At 41.4% G+C, this 22,563-nt stretch overlaps 1 protein-coding gene across 2 annotated transcripts in view; it reads left to right on the top strand.

Annotated features, from left to right (window-relative positions):
• LOC122562703 (transmembrane protein 132D-like) overlaps positions 1 to 22,563 on the top strand; it is a 1,133,444-nt gene that overhangs the window by 5,114 nt on the left and 1,105,767 nt on the right. The window contains exon 1 of one of the 2 annotated variants that reach the window (XM_043715795.2): positions 10,338 to 10,637. The exons of the other annotated variant lie outside the window; for it this stretch is intronic. Coding sequence (XP_043571730.2) covers positions 10,553 to 10,637 — 85 coding nt within the window. The 5' untranslated portion in view covers positions 10,338 to 10,552. Of the gene's footprint in view, positions 1 to 10,337; positions 10,638 to 22,563 lie in introns of those variants that run through there. 2 annotated transcript variants of the gene reach the window in all.

Below are 22,563 nucleotides of genomic sequence, written 5' to 3'. Positions count from 1 at the left end.
GGAACACCACTACCTGCAATTTCCCCTCCAAACTCTCCCCACCCTAATGTGGAATAATATCGACGTTCCATCACTGTTGTTGGGTGAAAAGTCTGGAATTCCCTCCCTAAACAGCATTGTGGGTCACCGTTACAGCTTGTGGACCGCAGCGGTTCAAGAAGGCTGTTCACCACCACCTTGTCAAGGGTAACTGGGAGTGGGGCAATAACGGTTGGCCAGCCAGTGACGCCCACATGTCATGAACAATAACAAAAAAATTTGAAAAGGAGAAATCTTTACAATTCTCTCCCCCAGTGAACAGTGGGTGCTCAATCAATGACAGATCGATCAATTTTTGGGCACAAGAATCAAGGGATTATAAATTAGGAAAATACATTTAATCCACAAGTTCAGCCAGGTTCTTATTGAATAATCCAACTGACTCAAGGGATTGAATAGTTTACTTCTGTTATAATTTCTTACAGTCTTAAGATTGTTCAGACCATAATATTTCATAAAGCTTATTTATTTTCATTATTTATTTTCACTAACCCAAGCACTGGATCATGTTAACTTCACTGTGGAGAAAAAAAATCAGCAGTATTGATATTTTGTGACATTATTTGAAATGGATAATTAAGTGTTCTCTGAATAATCAAAAATGCCACGAACTGTGTAGGTGTTACAGAGTTAAAACGTCTTCTTTACAAAATGCAAAATTGGAAAGAGGATCAATGAGTAAACCATGCACAAGCTGTTACAATGGTAGGAAGTGATCTCTGCATGGGTGAGTACTGAGGCTTATGCTTGCGTTTTGAAAGCGCACAACTGGTGTGATTCTACTTTCTTGATGAATCATGGATTTAACCAAAGTCTCAGAGAGTTCAACTGAACTCACAATTGGTTAAAGTTTTGAGTGTTTGATGACAGAATTGTTTAAACATAATAAAATTGCAACAAAATATCTTTATGAACTTAACTCCATTATAAGTCAGCAGAAAACCTTATTCAGATGGGATGAGTGAAGTATCTCTCCTTTCAGAAAGGATCATCTTGACCTTTGTTCCACTCTTTATTTAACAGCCAAAAAATGGAAAGCTCACCCACACTTTGGGATTCAGTTCCATGATCTTGTTGGTCTGCTGAGCTGAAGTAAGCTTCTGAGAAAATGCATTCTTTGAACAGTACCAGTGGTAGTCTTAGAAGGAAGCAGTTAAAATGAAATGTCATAAATAATTCACAAAACTTACCTAAACCGAACCTTTACCCTGTAGATTTATCAGCTAAACAGAACAATTAAAGAACTCCTCATTATAGCCATCTGCTCAGCCCAGCAGGACCCAAACCAAATGGTTTCCTCTTTCTGGTTCTTAGGATAATCAGCAAGAGGGATGGCATTGCTGCTGAACTTTTCATATATCAAAAAACAACAAGGAGCTCTTGAAATTTGTAGGTAGGAATTAGTTGATGTGCAGGATAATGCCATTTTGATAATGTGTCCTTTTGATGAATAATTTGTGATCCTGACTGAAAGGTATGGGCCTGCATAATATGGGCATTGCTTTGCTAATAATGTGGGCTACAGCTGAACAACATTGGAATTAGCATCCATACGAAGGGGTTAACTGAAGATGTGGAACAGGGTGTCAGCTAACATTTTGCAGGAGGTGAAAAGTGATTTGAGCCGGGAGCTTGGAAGTAGAAGTAAATTTCAGAGGCAATGGCAATACAGTACGGAAATAGAAAGGTGGTGAACAAGACTAAATAGGGCACGGTAATAAAAAAGAAATTAGGACATAGGAAGCCCAAAAAAAAGGAAAACAATTGCCAACACTGGGAGACAAGCTAAAATATATGTTCATTAATGTACAGATGTTAAGAAACAAATTTGAGGGACTAGAATTACCAACTCAATACTTTCCTTTATGTTCAACATCAAAGTAACAGGAGCCTGGAAAGCTAAGGGCTGCCTCTTCCCAAGTACACCTAATCCATTTGGACTGGATACTGTAGCCAACTGCTCCTACAAGCAATGGCTGTATTTCTGCCCTTGATGCGAGACAGGGATGGATCCACTGTGGTAGTAACAATAATCGAGGTCTCAGTGTACCGAATAGCAGTGCTAGGTCACTGGGAACAGATTGCCTGACTGTTCACTTGCCAGTATGTGACACAGGAGGAGAGGAGGGAACCTGGAGGGGACAAAAATAATTGAAATAAATTAACAAAAGCGGTTTTAATATTTTGATATTGCGGATGATGACTTATTTCTGTCAAATAACAAAACTATTTAAAATCCTTTGCGGTGTTGTGCTGGCTGGATTCATAACAGATTGTTCTGTAGGTTTGATATATACAGGTCAACATAAGACTGCTTCAGGGTGAATATGAAATGAATACACACAGCAATATGTTTCACCCTTCTCAGCACTGATGTTTTCTAATCCATTTTATTTTTATTTTTGTAAAAGGCTCTGGCAGATGCTGTCCCTCTTAGGAACAATATAACTTCGGAGAATCGTAACAAGCAGCAGAAAGCTTGTTGGTTCTTTTATTAGTGCAGTAAAATTGTACTTTCGATCAGAATAGAAATATCAGTGCACCATTCATTTTCTGATTCTGACAGGAAAGGTGCTTTTCTGAACTTCAAATCTTCTACAAAATGGGACCGAGTCACTTGTCACATCACTGACCGACAAAGCATGTTTAATTGTTCTAAATCTAGGAAATACCATTGTATTTTCAACACTTTGCAGCAATCATATAGTTCTTTTTAAACAATATAACTTGGTTGAGAAAAAGCAGAATGCAGACTGGGAGTCAGACCCGTAGTGCTGGTGCATGTGTGCCCAGTAAATCTCTACTGGCTAACTAGATTTAAATTATTTACTCATTAGATTTTTGTTTCTCTTCACCTGCTTGAAAGTGAGAGTATTAAACACTTTCTGTAAAATAACTTTTACAGTCCCTTTTTAGTAAATTTCAGCTGATTCTGTACCACAATCTAAATGAGCCATCAGACCACTTAATACAGGTTGTAGGTTTTAGTATAACTGTAGAGTCCAATCATTGCAAGGAATGTTTTCTAAAATGCAGGATATCAGATCTTAGATTGATCCTAGGTTGATCTTCTTTTGATTTTCTTTGGGCACTTGTTGCTTTGGCTTGCTGGATCCAACTTGCTTTAAGCTTTATCTTGCCTTCAGAAGGAACGTTTCCTTCAAAGCATGCTCCTTGTTTCCATTTCAGATAATTAATTAATCATTTTCATATTATTTAATTATTTCTAAGATGACAATGGACAAAAGCATTTCCCAAGCTTCCTTAAGTAGTCTAATACTTAGACTAAAAGTCAGCCTAATTTTCATCACACCTTTACACTCAATTCCTCTATGTGCAGCATATTTTATCTTCCAATGTTAGACAGCAAAAAGGAAAAAGTTACCAAACTTGGTGGAAGCGAAAGCTCAGCTTTGTTGGAGACAGGGAATAATTTACAAAATTCACACACTTCCATAGCTTAGGCCATTGTGGTATTCGGAATAGCCAACTCAGGCCTTATCTGTTGGCTGATTTATAAGCCTTTATGAGCTGGACAAAGATAGTACAGTTCTAATTTATTTTTATTTGTGTATTTCAAGATGAAAACCAATGGCATACTGCAGCAAAGACATAAGTATAAGCAATTATTTATGCAGCAATACATGTCACTGGTACAAAGCAAACATTATTTATGGATTTATAAGACATTCTTGTGTTTCTCGAGCATAGGGGAGAAAAGGCTTTGGACTGCAATTAAAGCTTAATAGGTCAGAGGTTGCTAAAATAGATTTATATTTTCCCATGAGACTGGTGGAAAACTGTCACAGCTCTGCTGGTTTAGAAAAGTAGAATGAGTATCAATGATCTAAGGTACAAGTGCTGTCAAAAATTGATTATAATTGCATTGCCAGCACCTTCTGACATCACTAGAAACATTCTGTCTATCTGCTATTTTCATGGTGGCACAATTTGAAAGTGCTGGAATCGGAAATCAAACAACCGGCCAACTATAGAACTAATTAGAGCACACAAACTTTGTACATTTTAACAATGACTACAAGGATGAAAGCTTATCCAGGTATTTTATCACACAGAAAGTTTGAGACCATTTCCTTATCATTTTGGTTTTTTTTCTGTGAATTCTTTAAAGTTCTCCTTTTAAATTTAATTGATGCGTTCTTGCTGTCCTGCAAAATAAATAACACCAGTGGCTATGCCACGAAATCAGGCTGAAACTGACAAGTCAGCGCAAAACACCAGTGGCCCAGAAAAAAACAATGTTTTATCATAGCTCAAACAGCAGTGACCTCCACAATTTAATAACATTCCTCCATTCTGAACACAGTAAATGCAATATCTTAGCTACAGTGAAAATCCTCTCCCTTTGGTGCTCAGCTGCATTGTTCTAGTGAGATAATCTTGCAGATTAAATTTGGAGACAGAGCAATACATTAATGAGGCACTGTTCAGTGAGACATCATATGTAGTGCAGACCTATTTACATGTGAGGCTTTTAGTTCAGCCTCAGATCTTCCAAATACTTTTCACAGGATCTTTCTTGACCCTCAATCAATGCACTTTGGTTACTGTTAGCTTCATTCATATCAAAAGTCAGTTTTAGTGAAAAATGGACACCAAACCCCTTGTAATTTAATAGATCAATTTTTGAAAGATCAGTTAAAACCAGCATATACTGTCATATCTAATCTGTAAAGATTTCTGGCTCGGGATAAAATAATTCATATTGATTGCGCACTAAGCATTAGACTTGAAAAAGCAAAGGGTAAATTTTGCAATACAGTATTTTTTTTATTTGAAGGCTAACTTGCTATTTAATGGATGTATATCTTCTCTCTTTCCTCTTTTTAATGGTCTCTGTGTATAAAGTATCATGAATGGTCAGGAGGACGGCCAGGTAATTTATTCAGATTTCTTCCAATGATACTCTGAAGCTCCATCAAAAAGTGTATGAAAGCAATTAAGGGTCACTCTCTCTGACTTCCCTTCCGGTTGGAAGTGTGTGATTTCTATTTGGCATCCGCCTGTAGTAGAATGACTGAAACCAGGATGAAAATAGAGAAGGCTGGAGATACTAATAGGTCAGACTCGATAGATGGAAAAAAGATTTGTTAATGCTTCAGTCTTTATGACCCTTTGTCCAATTACACAGTGTCCTTATACCAATAACATTTGTCAACCATGTTGATATGCAGGTCAAAGATATGGTTCCTGGATGAAAGAGTCCTTATAAATATTCTTTAATATATCCAACCAGACCAACACCTGCACCCAAACCTCCAAACACCACTTAAAAAACTGCGAGCCATCCCAAACAAAACCCATACTGATCTTGCAGAGTCCACCTTTGTTTGTCAGTTGCAATGGAAATTGTCAGCATCGTTCAATCTACATAAGACATGCAACAAATCGAATCTGTTGGGGACTGGGCAGCTTCAAATAGTGCAACTTTAATGATGGCTGTAGAAGTCGATAATTTGTCAAATACAGAAAATATATTTCGAGAAGTGTGTTTGTGGTATGTTGTGTTTGGGATCCCAAAGAAAGCTTATGTCACCAAAGTATAGAGATACCTTTCGGACTCTTAGGCTATTTATAGACCTCAATTCAGAAACCTGTGCTGCAAGGTATCAAGATATAAGGTGTTCCTTCCTTGAAACCTCACAATCAAAATAGAGACCTACTAAAAAATTAGGTGTTAACTATTCAGTGTTCAGTTCCCAGTCTTGCACAAGACATTTTTGCACAAGGCTTTCCCCACAGATCATGTTTTGTCCATGTTGGGAGCATCATGTGGGAACAAAAGTTCACCCCCACAAAAGAGTCAGCACAACTTCTACCTTTTTAAAACATTGATGTTCCCTGTGGAAATGTACACAAATAAGTTGGAGAAGGTCACTTCTCAACTGAGGTTAATACATGTAACATTCAGAGGCTCTTTCGGGTAAGGAATACAGAATAAATCAGACATGGAAGCTGCCCATTTGAACTAACAGAACCAATCAATTTAACTTGGATAAGTTTTGCTGTTGAGAATAAACAAGAGATGCTAATGTGTGCTTTGACATGGCTAAAAGGAAGTGCCAACAAAGGGAACAAAAGAAAACTTTCCAATCTAAAGTAATATAAAGAGATAAACGTATTCTTGTGAGTCAGGAGATGATTAAGGTTTTACCTTGTACTTTAAGAAGTACTGTGCTCAAGGTTGGATCTTTGTGCTTAACAGGCAGCCAGAAATTATAAATTAAACAACAGCAAATAAATAAAGACAAGCACAGATAGGTCTGCTGAAGATTCATCTTGAACTGAGCTACAAACCAGTTTGAAAGGTTTTGGTGCTTTAAAGGTTCATAAAGGGAAAAATTGTTATCTTTTTTATATACTGAATTGCATGATGGGAAAATTTGAAGAGGTATTGGAAGTTTTGTTTTTAAAAGTTTACTCATGTATCTGAATTTGTCCATCGTGCTGACACATTTTAATATAAGTTCACTGTCTATTACAAATCGAATTGTGGCACCACAATGGTAGAGCTGTGTAAGAACTGATTAAAACAAACGATGCATCATGGCTTGGTGCCAACATCTGCCCAAAAGGAGGCAGTGAATTCCCTTTCCACCCCCAATGTTGTAAAAGATGGATCTGATTACATTGCCATAAAATGTTCTATTCCATTGAGTCATGCCATGCCACCTATCTCTTGTGAATAAGCTTAGACAAAGAATGCTTTTGATCACAATCTATCAAGCAGTAGTCAGCACATCATTTCCTCAAGGCCCTGTGGGAAAAGTTGGATGACTTCTGAACAGATTAGGAAACCAGTTTGGCAGAGTGCTTCACTGCCAGAACTTTCAATCAACCACGTGGATTTAGCTTGTCTGCTGGTGAAAAAGACCTTCTTGCTAAATCCTTCCTGCATGTCTGGAATCTCACCTCTTCCACCTGTTGCCTTCAAGGTGAGGAAGAGGAGACTTCTAGAATGCGCCTTTGCAAAGAAGCAGAAAGAGATGCAGTACTTTTGTTGATGCTCATCCAGAGCAGTTCTGTGATTGTGAATTTTGTGCTGTATGGGCTATTCCTTGGGACACACACCAAGGTCACCATCACCTGGGGCTAAGTGAAAGAAGCTCTTTGGTCTGTCAGTCTTTCAGTGCATGGGGTTGTCTATGACTAGGTATAACAGACTAGTAAAGTCCAAAATCCAGGACTAGCGCTGAGAGATACACTAAACAGGGATAAAGTGAGGGTCAGGACCCTAAGCGAGCCCATGAGCTGAAATGTTGGAGTTGTAATCTCCACAGCAGCAAATGACATTTGCATCATACAAATGCGAGGCACTGACCATCTCCAATAAGACAGAATGTAACAACTGCTCCTTGGCATTCATTGGCAATACCATCACTGAATCCCCCACTACTAACATTCTGGGAGTTATCACTGACCAGAAACGCAACTGGATTTGACACCTAAACACAACGGCTTCAAAAGCAGGTCAGAGGCTAGGAATACTGCAGTGAGTAACTCACCTCCTGACTGCCTAAAGCCTGTCCACCATCTACAAGGCACAAGTCAAATATTCAATTTGAAATGCTTTGAAAGGTACTTTTACAAATGTACTGGTTAAGGTATGTTTTTAGAATACCCCAAAGCAGATATTGCTAAACACTTGGATTCTTCCCATTGAGGATGTAAAAACCAGCCTCCTATGCAGTTACACACCTTTCAGTGTCTAGACTCAGAGTAGTTCTGGTGGAAGATGGAGAGCAAAACACTGAACTATCCTCCTGATCATACATGCTTTGGTGCAGAGGGCTAGAAAAAGTAAATAGTGGAAAATGAGATTGTTTCACTGACAACAACCATCTATTAAACAGTTAGTAGTGAATCCTGTGTCGCTTTTGTTCTTTCGGCATCACAACACATTCAACAGTGACTGTATCTCAAAGGTACTGCCATTGCTTTGGAAGACCTGAGAACACAAGTTCATTTCTTAAGGCAAATCGATACCCTCCACCACATGGGCACCTCCGCATCCTTGAGGTTGAAGCAAGTTTACACTAAAGTATTAACATATATACTTCACATTTGTGACGAGGCTGCTTCATGTTTTAGCAAATGTATTCCACACAGATGGTCCGAGGGGTAATACCTGTACTTACTGACGCTGACACCTCATATAAAAGGGGTCATTGACATTGGAACGTATGAAACATTCGATTTAAGAACCTGAACACTTTTTTTCATAGGAAATGCTCCCAAGTGTTGAAGACGTATGTGATTTTTTTCAGACCGATATTATGTATATCGATCGGAAATCCCCTGCCCTCTGCTTGTGATTAAAGACTGTGCCAACGTTATAACCAAAAGCGCAACGTCTGACTTAGTAAACCTCTCCCTCCTTCCCCAGACCCAGCAAGGGAGTGACCAGCTTCTGTTGATGGGAGCGGCTCAGGTTTCAGAATGAGGATGTACAATGACACCAAGCCACTAGGTGTCGTGATTACTTCACAGTTGCAGACAAATACGAGTGAAATTGAACCCAGAGAGTTGCAAACGGGAATTGAGCCAAACTAATGCTGAGCTTTAAATATTTTAACAGCAGTACTAACTGCATCACACTAAAAATGAGACATCAATCAGTAAACTTCACTCCTAATTGTTCGATGCTTCAGAATGCTTTACAGACGTGTAATTTAGTGTATGTTCATCAAAGAGATTCTGCAATATTAAGTACATATTCTGTCTTCATGTGTCGCCTGCCTGTAGGAGAGAGAGAGATTTTGTTGATGTGTGGATTTTTTTCGTTTTACTTGGATTTTAAGAAAGCCTTATCCATCCAGTCACCTTGCTTTCTATCTTCGTGAATCGACAGTTGAAAACATTATATGATATCAAAAAAAACCTACATGAACTGAATTCTGAAAGACTTCTTTAATAAATATTTGCAATTTGCTGATTCGAGACTTTCAATTAGCATTTTTTAAATGTGCAAAGCCTGGCTGATACCAGGTGCTACTCAAACAAAAAAAACTTTTTAATGATCGGAAATTGCACTTTGTAATTAATTTGTAATTTGTGTAAGATTAGTCCTATCAAATATTTATTTTTTAAATTTCGAATTAAATACAGCAAGGATCGAAATGAATGCGAGTTGGGATACTCCAGCCATATGAAATTGCAAGCACCTTTATTTTTAAATGTAACTGAATTAAACACCAATTTTTAAAAAATTTCCACGATTTTGCCATCATTGGCGTTTGTTTTCGGTTCGAGGAGGCAGAAGTTGACTTTTGGAAGCTGTATTTAAATGTTAAAAATTTGACAGCGCGCCCTCCTAAAACCAACAGGATGAGTAGACAGTGGGAATGTTAGCAAAAACAAAGGCAGACGGAAGCGAGGATATTATCAATCAGATCCCAACTAGGTCATCAGTTGAAGTGACTTCTGCTCTGAACGCTTGACAAAGACGGTGTGGGTCCGAATGCAGTCAGGTTAAAGGGCGGGAGTGAGCGCTTTCGGAAAGTTTGTGCAGACTGTAGGGTGAGGATGGAGAGGGGAACGACCAGTGGGCAGCTCTCTCTCTCACACAGACACACACACACATATACACACACTGGCACACACACTCATACATACACTGACACACACACTCATTCACAGACACACACACTGACTCACTCACTCATACGCACACTGACACACACATACACAGGGAGTAAGTGAAGACTGCAGATGCTGAAGATCAGAATCGAGAGGGAGGTGCTGGAAAAGCACAGCAGGTTAGGCAGCAGCCGAGGAGCAGGACTGTCGACGTTTCGGGCAGAAGCCCTTCATAAGGGATATTTCCAGCACCACACTCTCGAAACACATACACACAGACTCACATACAGATACACACACACTCATACATAATCACATATACATACTCATATACTTATAAGCACACATATACATTCATTCACGCGCGCACCCATTCACATACACACAGACATGCTCAGAGGGATACACTGTCACTCACCCACATACGCATTTCCCACTCACTCCCTCACTCAGCCATACATATACCCACACACATACACACTCACTCATATACAGACTCACAAATCACACCGTCTAGTCCCGCCCCCGCCACGCCCAGAGACCAATAGAGAGCGGGAGCCACCCACTGGTTGGGCGGGGTCCCCCGAACACTTGCCTACGATTGGTTAGCGGAGCTGCCTATCACAGACCGGGACCCTGGCTACTTCCGCGAAGGCGGCGAGTGAGTGTGGAGCATGATCACAGCGATAAGGCAGGAGGGAGCTGGGGGGCAAGTGGCTCTGATTGTCTCCTCTTGCCTTTTGGGCTCGTCTCCTCTCAGCTGTGATCCCTGGCTGCTCGGCAACTGGGCATGGACAGGAGGAAACAGTGCACGGAGTTTTAAAGAGAGAGCAAAGCTTTCCAAAGTCTCCTTGGTTCCGGCAGATAGTTAAGTTGTCCCATTGGGAAGATTACAAATATTTCCTGGGGCAACATGAGGACTTTGGGATTTGCAAAGCTGACTTCCCTGCGCCCTTGCATGGCTGAGATTTTGATTTTTGCCGCATTATTCTGCAATGGTAAGTTTGAAGTTTACCAAGTCGACTTGCTTTACACTTGTGAGAAGCAATGGGTTAAGCGAATTGTTATCTGCAGTAAGGTGGGCTGTAGAGAGTGATCTTGTGGCACTGTCCCGTCTCCCAGGAGATAACGGTCTGTGCAGTGGGAAAGTGAAAGTAGTTTTCTGACAGCTCACAGCGTGTGCGTGTTTGTGTGTTTCTCACAGAGAGCGGTCCAGCTACAGGTCTGATCGCGCTCGGCTGGGATCTGTTAGAATCTTCTCAGTTCCTGGCAAAACCCGGGAACAGTTTCATCTCAACCAGGGACAAGATTTCGAGTGACTGGGCGCTCTGACTGTGAGGGGAGTGGCACTGCCCCAGCTCGGATCACTGACATGCGGGTTTAATTTTGAAAACTAACTCTGGACTGGATATTTTGTTAGGGGCGTTTTCTGGCAGAATAAGCCCAATCTCCTGTGTGTGTGTGTGTGTGTGTGGGGGGGGGGGGGGGGATAGTGGAGGGGAGGGTCGTGAAAATTTAAGATTGAGCAGGTCAAGGGCAAGAACAGCGAAATCACCCTCCCCTTGGGGACCCTCCCAATGAAAGACCAATCTCTCAACTTCCTGAGAATTAAAACAGACCCAGTACACCTCGACCTGAATAATATTGAGAATGTTGTTTAAAGAAAGGGAATATGTGTTCTGGCAGCAATGCTTGATTCGTCCTGCTGACTTATGGACTGTTCATTTCACCTTCCGCCGCCCTCCGAGCCCCATTTGAACTCACTGGAACAGCGGTCGGGGGTAGAGGGAGCCCATCGCTGGGAGGTTGCTCCTCCGAGGCCGGGGAGCCGCACGTCTTCCATATCTGAGTGCCTTGGTTGGTGAAGATGTTGTATGTGTAACCCTTGATAAGCGTGCGGCTGTGATGGTGATCAGGGCTCGGATAGAATTGAGATCCCACCCCCCCCCCCCCCCCCCTCCCCACCACCCCGTTTATCCGGGCTGCCATCTATACTGCAGGCTGCTTGTGAAAAATATACAGGACTTGTCACCGCGGCAGTTTATCACTTTAATGAGCTCTCAAATAACCTTCTACATCGAATGCACAATGACCAGATCCGTAATGTTGTCAAGGCCGAGCGTGTTAACGAGTGGAAACTTCTTGTTTTTGTTCTAAAGTTTGCCCTTATGATTTATAACTCCAAATAGCAGGGTTACCTTTAAACACGTTTCCCTAAGTTTAACATATTTGGGGGTGACCATCATTCAGGGGGATCCCTGCAGCTTAAACTAAGCGTGGCAGTGAATGGATCGAATTACAACCGGGGGACTACAAAACCCCAGGGTGAGGCGCTCAGATAGGTTAAAACAATCTTGTCAACACACACACAGGAAAAGCGCGTAGATTCACTCCCTCGCCTATCTGCGGAATTTTAATTATTTCTTTGCCACCCTACTGCTAATTGCCATCCCTTGTCATTTATCTTTCTTTCGGACAAGTGTGGGGGGTGTGAATGGAACTGGGAAGCTCCCAAAGTAAAATGCCACATTGTGGGGCGGCCAGTCCTCAGGGACACTGCGCTCCCCACTCACAGTGACTCAGGGATCACTGAGATCCCCATCCCGGGTTCGCTCTCCGTTAGACTGGAGTTTTCTGCCTGTATATAAATTATGTTTTATTGAGACATTACATTTTATGGTGCAGTTTCTCACAAGTTTAAAAACAAAGTGTGTACCTCATTGATTGAGTTAACAATCACACAGCACCAGGTTATAGTCCAAACAGGTTCAATTGGAAGCACTAGCTTTCGGAGCGCTGCACCTTCATCAGGTGGTTGTGGAGTATAAGATTGATTGAAAGTGAGGACATGCCATTGAAAGTGAGGACATGTTCCCTGCTCCCAGCCATGTGGCACTTCCGGCTTGTGTCCTTTTCACATTCACCCCTCCACTCCCCTCACCCATTGAATCAATCCCTCTGGCTCTGCCGGAAGACTGGGTTCATTTCTAGGGGGTTGGGGAGGGGTGGGTGGAGAGATTAACACCATGTATTTAATGATGGAAGGGAAGTAATCGGCTTAACATCGATCTTTATTTCAGGATCAATGCAGAGTCCCTGGATACCAGTGTTCAGGACATAGGCATGCCCACAGCTGTTTTCCCCCTTCTTCCCTTTGATTTCCAGATTTCCTTGCTTTATTTGCCTCTAAAGTCGCTGTGGAGTTCATTATCATGTGTGTTTTCCCATATAAAAAGATGAATATTTCCTCACCAACACCAGTTTCCTGGGTAATGATGAAGAACACAATGTTATAGTTAAATTGACAACGACTTATCTTTGAAATGAAGGTCTGACAGAAAAGAAAACAAAGACAATACCAAAGTTGGGAACTGAGAAATAGTGAGGAAAAACAGATAAATACTGTTTCTTAAAGAGCCCCTCTGTTTATCTTTACGGAGACTTTTTTTTTAACACTGTTGGGTGGTTGGGGTTGGTGGAGAGAAGGTTGAGGTATAAGTAACCTCTTCCACTCCTTGTGCCTGCGAATTGTCAATGTATTGACTAAATTTCTTATTCATAAAAAGAAAATGAATGAATTATTCTAATTGCACAAATCTGTAATTTAAAGTGTTACAACACTAACTCTGCAGTGGATCTGACTGCTACATTTATATGCCTTTTTCTTGTGAAGATGTGAGGTCTAAAACTTAATGACTCTGCTTAATCTTACTCATCTTTCTATTTCAGTGGAATCAAGTGCTTTTACCCTGTAAAGTGTTTCATATGTTATCTGTGAAGTGGTTGACAAGAATCAACAATTCTGATATGTTGTGAGATGCTTTTACATTTTTACGTACATGGCAGTGAAAGATGCCAGTGCTGTGGTAAAGGGCTTTTTCCACTCTTTCTGTAACAGCACAGGTTAGATGCAGAGCCAAGTGGCCCTTTATATCACCTTGACAATGCTGCTTAATTCTTAGCTCAAAAGAACAACACTAATGTGACATTTTAGCCATCGATCTCTGCGATCACTTTGAATAAGATGGTCAATTTGTACAAAATTATTGATGCTTTTATTCTGTGGACTATTTTCCACTGGGTAGTTGGCTGACTTTGTCCATATCCATTTTACTTAAGATCGGGGAAGTTCCATCAGTCTGAACTGAATATAAGTGCGTTGATAAAAGCATCACAGTATTGTATTGGAATGGATTTCATCACGCACCTGACAATGCCTTTTATAAAACTAGAAATACCATAGATGGCTCTCTGTGGCTCTTTCTGCTTTTTCTGCTGAAGGCTACAAATGGCATGTCGGAGACTAATTTCGTCCAGCTAATGATAAATTGTTCTTTGAAGCTCCCAATGTTCCTTATGTTTCCAGATTGTAGGAATTAAAAATACCTCGTGGGATAAATAGATCTGTAGTAGTATCTGGATTATCTAGATTGAAAAGACAGCTTTATTAGGTAACCATATGGTGATTATACTGACACACCAGGACTTTAAAATGCCACTTAGTTCTGATTCTTCATTGAAAAATTAATTCAGTGTAAATCAAAAATTTGAACAAAAGGGACAACATTGGGAATTACTTAAACTGTTACAAACTTTGGAATGGAATAATGCTGTTTAACATGTATTAAAGTATTACACAGTAAAAAGCTACTGTATATCATATGGGTTAATGACTGACAGTTAAGTATGCACTTGCACTCATCGGCAAATTAGAAGGCAGGCAAATTCAGGCTAAGAGAGAGAGGAAGTGCAGAGCTTACTGTAAATTCTATCCCAGTCAATGTGTCTACTACACCAGATTCTGCTACCGAAACAAGGTGAAATAGCCTTGCATGAGGAGAGGCAGACTAACCACGGAGCTATGATTGAGGTGTGACACTAAAACTTGTGGACACAGTCAATCAGCTGAACTACCAACGGCATTGCTGACTATTGATGTCATGAGATATAATTTTAAGGGAGAAGCAGGCATAATGCCAATGTAATTGGTTGGTTGTTCAGAGGCTTACACTAATCCCTCGAGGTCTGGGTTAAAATCCCACATGGTGTTATTTAGATATAATTAATAAATACATTTCAAATTTGGAGCCAGTTTCAGTGATAGTGACCATGAAGTTATCACTGATTTGTTGTTAAAAACCCATTGAGAAGTAAATTTGCTGTCTTTACTCAGTCTAGCTTATTTGTGACTCCAGATCCACAGCAATCTTTATTGTCCTCTGAAATGATCAAGCAAGCAAAGATGGTCTTGCCACTGATGCCCACATCATTTAAAATCAAATATTATTGGATCTCTTAGATGTCATCTTGTGCTACTTCACCTTCTGTGTAATTAAATAGCTACAGATGAAAAACTATAGCAAAATAAAACCAATTGTATTTCATGTGCAAATAAGCATTTATGTGATATGTTGATGTATTTGCTTCCCCTAAATGATGAATTCCCATGTGCAAACCTCTTGTGTTACCCCACACTTTGCACTGATAGAAGATCTCTTCAAAAGACCAACTGGTCTGTTTAAGCTTGGAGGAGTGGGCACCTGAGGCTCTGTAAGCTTCTCCTTATGGTTGCTTGTAATCACTACAATAGAGCTGAGCATACTGTGAGTGCACCTTCAAGTTTGGAGCCTGGAATCACCGTAACCCTAGCAAAAGCATTCATCAGATGGTTATATGTGTGGAATGCTCCCACATTACTTCCTATTTCTGTTACAGATCTCAACTGGGATCTTCAGGTACTCAATGACAATCTGCACTACAAAATACTATTGTTCCATTTCTTGACATGGAAAATGGAAGTGCATGCACAGGCAGAGCCAAGCTATCTTCAATTGTTATGTTCATGTCAATATGGTCATGGTTTTGTATCGCACTCTTTTCAAAGCAGTGTCACTGAGGTATATGCTGTAGATATTTGTCTTAGGTGGTCATGTAAAATGGGCACTATTGGATCATCTGTTATTTATCACAGTGCCCAACATGCAACTCAATTGACTGAATTGAAGCTGAATACCAGGCACAGTGTGTTATGATCTGAGAATATGCTTTCACTAGTTCTGTGTGAGTTTTTTTGTGGTGGTACATGACCAGTACTATCTAGTCCAGAATATGCTGCCCATCCCTAATTTCCCAGATGGTGGTTAAAAGTCAACCAGATTGGCTGTGAGTGTGGAGTCCTATGTAGACCAGACTGAGTAGGAATGGCAAATATTCTCCCTGAAAGGACATTAATGAACCAGATGCAGTTTTACAACAATTGAAGACTGGTATAGTCACTATTTGGCAAGCTTTCATTTTTAGTGGATGACTTCTACCCTTACATATCTCTCCAGACTAGTTAGGGAAGGTGATAGCTGAATAATATTATTGCTAGGCTAATAAACTAGAAACTGAGCTAATGTTCTGGGGGCCTGGATTCAAATCCCATCACTGCAGATGGTGAAATTTATATTCAATTTTTCAAAAACAGATCTGGTGTTAAGAATCTACTGATGACCATGAATATCCCATCTGGCTCACTAATGTCCTTTGGGGAAGAAAATCTGCCATCCTCACCTGATCTGGCCTACATGTTACTCCAGGCTCACAGCAATTGTGGTGAACTCTCAGCTGTCCTCTGAAATGGCTGAGCAAGTCAGTGAGTTCAACGGCAGCTAGGGGCGGGCAATAAATGCTGGCCAACCAGCGACACCCATGTCCCACAAGTGAATAAAAGAAGGTCAGTCGATAATTTAGATTTTGACTTTATACTGACCTGTCAATTACTAGAAGGTATTTCAACAATCATTCTCCCATGTCCAAATCTACCCCTTTTCAGAACAAAATGTACCCAGTCTGCTCCAGACCCAGTTAATAGATGTTCTTTTCTCTTTCACAGTGATGCTTCCTTTTCCAAACCTCTCAGATTATGCTTTTCTGCCTGTGCCTTATAAACCATAATTCACGTTAATAATTTTCCTTCCCATTTTCTTATTCCCATGCTAAACAATTGTTCCCATCTTCTTCTACAAGTCATCCCAACAAACATTTTGTGCATTTCCTTTCCAGGCCACTCATTTGCTTCCCTCCTTTATTGCAATCAATTTATGAATCTCTCATTTTTCACTATCATGCAGTCAGCCCCGAACCCCAAATTTCCTGTTTTACTGTTCACCATTTTTACCATACAGTGTAGTTTTCTCTGTCCATCCAGTATTACCTGAAACCAATGGCTAATGCACCCGAACTGCCCTGCTCCTCCCCTTTGTACATTTCCAACACTGTGGGTTTACCCCCTCTCTGTGCTGCAGTCTGCAATGGCTGGTCATGGAACAGTTCTTAGCCATATTAGAGGCAGCAAGGTATGCCATTTGTGCTGAAGGATGTGAAAAAGATTGAAATCTGCCCACTGTAGACTGAAAAAAGTAAAGTTAGGTGGCATGGGAGGTTTTGTTTCTCTGACCGTTGCCTCCAAGACACTGACATCAGCATGAAAGACTGCTGTCGGGCTTGAATGGTTCAGTTTCTCATCAGTGAATGCTCCCTGATTCACCCTACGTTTCCTTATCAGCATCACTAAATACTCCTTGTGCAATATATGAGTCTTCGTCAGTGTCTTGTTTCAAGTCAGAATGGTGACATTTACAGCTCTGGTGAGTGGTGCTCATCAGATTGCGGTGTGACTGGTTTCTCATTGCAGTATGAGGAGAGCAGATGGTACAGTATGAATAAGGAGTCACACTTATTCATTTGGCTACTACATGGTCATGACATTCAGTGCTCTGTTAATGATGTGCTTAGACCTGAAGTCATAGATTGTGCAAATTGCAGAATATCTCCTTCAATCTCCATTGATTTCATGTTATTGAGATTTCCCGCCTAAACGAATGTGCACAGCCTGTTAATAAGAAGTAAATTGTGTCATGACTGGAGGTGCACCATCTGTTCCTTATTGCGTTGTTCAACTGTGCACAACCTTTGGCCAGTATGTAACATAAAAACATGGGGACTGAGAGAGTTGTCCATTTTAAAAATTCCTTCATATTGTCCATTCGCTCTTCCAGTGACAATATAATTTATGTTATTGTGAAAATGTTCGTGGTATTTATCAAAACGACTAAAGCATGAACTGAAAATTAAATTTCTTTTGCGTCTTCTGGAGCTATTCTCCCTGTCACTTATATGCTGCACAACTGGATAAATAACATTTGACTCAACACTAATTCTGAAATTTGTTAGCTGCTTGTGACAAGTTGAAAAGCTTCATACTATAGGTGTATCATAATTTGTTGCTATTTTATTTTAATTCTTGCTAATTCAGTTGATATCTCTGAAAGTTGACATCTCATATCCACCTGTTCCTACAGTTGTATTAATGGGGCAGTCTTCCCCTTTTCCCAGTGTTTCAAGTGACTGTTGATAGCAGTTGCAGAAAAACAAAACTTATTTCTCTGACGTTCCATTATCTGCTAGTTTAGAACATAGAACAGTACAGCACAGAACAGGCCCTTCAGCCCACAATGTTGTGCCAACCATTGATCCTCATGTATGCACCCTCAAATGTCTGTGACCATATGCATGTCCAGTAGTCTCTTAAATGTCCCCAGTGACCTTGCTTCCACAACTGCCGCTGGCAACGCATTCCATGCTCTCACAACTCTCTGTGTAAAGAACCCGCCTCTGACAGCCCGTCTATACTTTCCTCCAACCAGCTTAAAACTATGACCCCTTGTGTTAGCTATTTCTGCCCTGGGAAATAGTCTCTGGCTATCGACTCTATCTATGCCTCTCATTATCATGTATACCTCAATTAGGTCCCCTCTCCTCCTCCTTTTCGCCAATGAAAAAAGTCCGAGCTCAGTCAACCTCTCTTCATAAGATAAGCCCTCCAGTCCAGGCAGCATCCTGGTAAACCTCCCCTGAACCTTCTCCAAAGCATCCACATCTTTCCTATAATAGGGCGACCAGAACTGGACGCAGTATTCCAAGTGCGGTCTAACCAAAGTTTTATAGAGCTGCAACAAGATCTCACGACTCTTAAACTCAATCCCCCTGTTAATGAAAGCCAAAACACCATATGCTTTCTTAACAACCCTGTCCACTTGGGTGGCCATTTTAAGGTATCTATGTACCTGCACACCAAGATCCCTCTGTTCCTCCACACTGCCAAGAATCCTATCCTTAATCCTGTACTCAGCTTTCAAATTCGACCTTCCAAACTGCATCACCTCGCATTTATCCAGGTTGAACTCCATCTGCCACCTCTCAGCCCATCTCTGCATCCTGTCAATGTCCCACTGCAGCCTACAACAGCCCTCTATACTGTCAACGACACCTCCAACCTTTGTGTCGTCTGCAAACTTGCTGACCCATCCTTCAATCCCCTCATCCAAGTCATTAATAAAGATTACAAACAGTAGAGGCCCAAGGACAGAGCCCTGTGGAACACCACTCACCACTGACTTCCAGGCAGAATATATTCCTTCTACTACCACTCGCTGTCTTCTGTTGGCCAGTCAATTCTGTATCCAGACAGCTAAGTTCCCCTGTATCCCATTCCTCCTGACCTTCTGAATGAGCCTACCATGGGAAACCTTATCAAATGCCTTCCTGAAGTCCATATACACCACATCCACAGCTCGACCCTCATCAACCTTTCTAGTCACATCCTCAAAGAACTCGATAAGGTTTGTGAGGCATGACCTGCCCCTCACAAAGCCGTGTTGACTGCATTTAATCAAGCCATGCTCTTCCAGATGGTCATAAATCCTATCCCTCAGAATCCTTTCTAACACCTTGCAGACGACAGACGTGAGACTTACTGGTCTGTAATTACCGGGGATTTCCCTATTTCCTTTCTTGAAGAGAGGAATTACATTTGCCTCTCTCCAGTCCTCAGGTACGACTCCAGTGGAGAGCGAGGATGCAAAGATCTTTGCAAGTGGCGAAGCAATTGCAATTGCTGGTCCGGGCCTGGTGACTTGTCAATCTTAATGTTTGACAAAATTTTCAGCACATCAGCTTCCTCTATCTCTATCCATTTCAGCATGCACACCTGCTCTTCAAATGTTTCATTCACTACAAAGTTCGTTTCTTTCGTAAAGACAGAAGCAAAAAACTCATTTAGGGCTTCCCCTACTTCCTCAGACTCCACACACAAGTTCCCTATGCTATCCCTGATTGGCCCTACTCTTTCTTTGACCATTCTCTTATTCCTCACATAAGTGTAAAATGCCTTTGTGTTCTCCCTAATCCGTTCTGTCAAGCCTTTCTCGTGCCCCCTCCTGGCTCTCCTCAGACCATTTTTGAGCTCCTTCCTCGCCTGCCTGTAATCCTCTAGAGCTGAGCTTGACCCTAGCTTCCTCCACTTTATGTAAGCTATCTTCTTCCTTTTGACGAGAAGCTCCACCACTCTCGTCAGCCAAGGTTCTTTTATCTTACCACTTCTTGCCTGTCTCAGAGGGACATATTTATTCATCACTCGCAATAACTGTTCCTTAAACAGTCTCCACATGTCTATAGTGCCTTTACCGTGGAACAATTGCTCCCAGTCCATGCTTCCTAACTCATGTCTAATTGCATCATAGTTTCCTCTTCCCCAATTAAATATCCTCCCATTTTGCCAAATCCTCTCCTTCTCCATAGCTATGTAGAATGTGAGGCAGTTGTGGTCACTATCACCAAAATGCTCTCCCACCACAAGATCTGATACCTGCCCCGGCTCGTTTCTGAGCACCAAGTCTAGAATGGCCTCTCCCCTCGTCGGCCTGTCAATGTACTGAGTTAGGAAACCCTCCTGAACACACCTTACAAAAACAGCTCCATTCAAATCTTCTGCTCGAAGGAGGTTCCAATCAATATTGGGAAAGTTAAAGTCACCCATTACAACAACCCTACTACGTCTACACTTTTCCAAAATCTGCCGACCTGTGCTTTCTTCCATCTCCCTGCTGCTATTGGGGGGCCTGTAGTAAACTCCTAACGAGGTGACTGCTCCCTTGCTGTTCCTAATTTCGACCCATACTGACTTGGTAGGCAGATCTTCCTCGACAATGGAAGCTTCTGTAGATGTGATACCCTCTCTGATTAGTAGTGCTACACCCCCTCCTCTTTTTCCCCCCTCCCTATTCTTTTTAAATGCTCTAAACCCTGGAAAATCCAGCAACCATTCCTGCCCCTGAGAAGCCCATGTCTCTGTTATGGCCACAACATCATAGCACCAGGAACTGATCCAAGCTCTAAGTTCATCACTTTTATTCCTATACTTCTTGCGTTAAAGCAAACACACTTTAACTGATCCCTTGGTTCCTTCCCAGGAAAATCCTTCCCACTAGCTGGTCTACCTCTTGCTATTGCCTCATCTGCATCAACTCTCACCTCTGGTATACAGCTCAGGTTCCCACCCCTCTGCCGTACTAGTTTAAACCCTCTCGAACTGCTCGGGCAAACCTTCCACTCAGGACATTGGTCCCCTTCCAGTTCAGATGCAACCCGTCTTTCTTGTACAGGTCCCACCATCCCCAGAAGGCATCCCAATTATCTACACATCTGAAGCCCACCCTCCTACACCAGCTCCGCAGCCACGTGTTAAGCTGCGCCCGCTCCCTGTTCCTCGCCTCGCTATCTCGTGGCACCGGTAGTAAACTAGAGAACACTACTCTGTTCGTCCTGCTTTGCAGTTTCCATCCTAACTCCCTGAAATCACTTTTTATATCCTCAATCCTTTTTCTGGCTATATCATTAGAGCCAATATGTAACACGATTTCTCGCTGTTCGCCCTCCCCTTTTAGAACCTTATACACCCGATCAGAGACATCCCGGACCCTGGCACCAGGGAGGCAATATACCTTCCGGGAATCCCGATCCTGACCACAAAATCTCCTGTCGATTCCCCTAACTATCGAGTCCCCTACCACGCGTACTTTTCTATTCTGCCCCCTTCCCTTCTTTGCCACAGTGTCAGGCTCAGTGCCAGAGAACTGACTACTATGGCTTTCCTCTGGTAGGTCATCCCCTCCAGCAGTATCCAAAACGGTATACTTATTGTGAGGGGAATAATTGTGTGGTTCAGTCGCGTGGTTAGTCCATATGAAATAAACTGTAAAGTCTTTGTTAAAATAACATTGTTAAAAATGACACAACACCAGGTTCTAGTCCAACAGATTTATTTGGAAGCACTAGCTTTGGTGCACAGCTCCTTCATCAGGTGGTTGTCCCTGATGAATGAACAATGCTTCCAAATAAACCAGTTGGACTATAACCTGGTGTTGTGTGATTTTTAAACTTTGTCCACCCCAGTCCAACACCGGCACCTCCAAATCATTAAAATAACATGAATTTCATATGATTGTTTCAAGTGCTCATTCACTGATTGCATCAACAGCAAGACTTTAATTATATTGCTGCTGATCAGTTAACTCTTCTTGCAAACAGGAAGTAGACTTCCTATCCAAGAATACAAAATAAGAGGCAGTTAATGTCCTAAAGTCTTCCCCTTCTGGTATTACTGCATCCAAAATTAATACATGGGGTAAAACACAGGAGGAAAGGAGGAACCTTTCAAAGTGAATTATTATCAAGTGAATAATTATTTAGGCAGATAGGCAGTTTACTCATCTGGACTCGAGCATAAAATCTGTTTCGAAATGCACTTCAGGCATATCATGAAGTATATTTCTGAACTTGATTGATTTTGTTCTTGTGAGTAGTCTAAACATTATAGACACAGAAAGAAGTGTGCCAATTTAAAACTTCTTCTGTTTCATCTCACTCTTTAGACAGAAGAAGGATAGCATCCTGTATATTAAGCTTAACTAGTTAACTGCAGCAGTCAAAGTGGTTAGACTTTCACTAGTTCTGCATGCTCAATGCACAATGAATGAGCCACACAGAGTAGAACAAAGAATCTCACTGTGCCTCAGATCTCAGCTGTAAATGTGGCTATCT

This window comes from Chiloscyllium plagiosum, unplaced genomic scaffold (assembly GCF_037043375.1).
Source record: "Chiloscyllium plagiosum isolate Xiang-an unplaced genomic scaffold, Cpla_swu_hap1 HiC_scaffold_24, whole genome shotgun sequence".
Classification (NCBI taxonomy): Eukaryota; Metazoa; Chordata; class Chondrichthyes; order Orectolobiformes; family Hemiscylliidae; genus Chiloscyllium; species Chiloscyllium plagiosum.
This window is presented reverse-complemented; position numbering and strand designations above follow the sequence as displayed.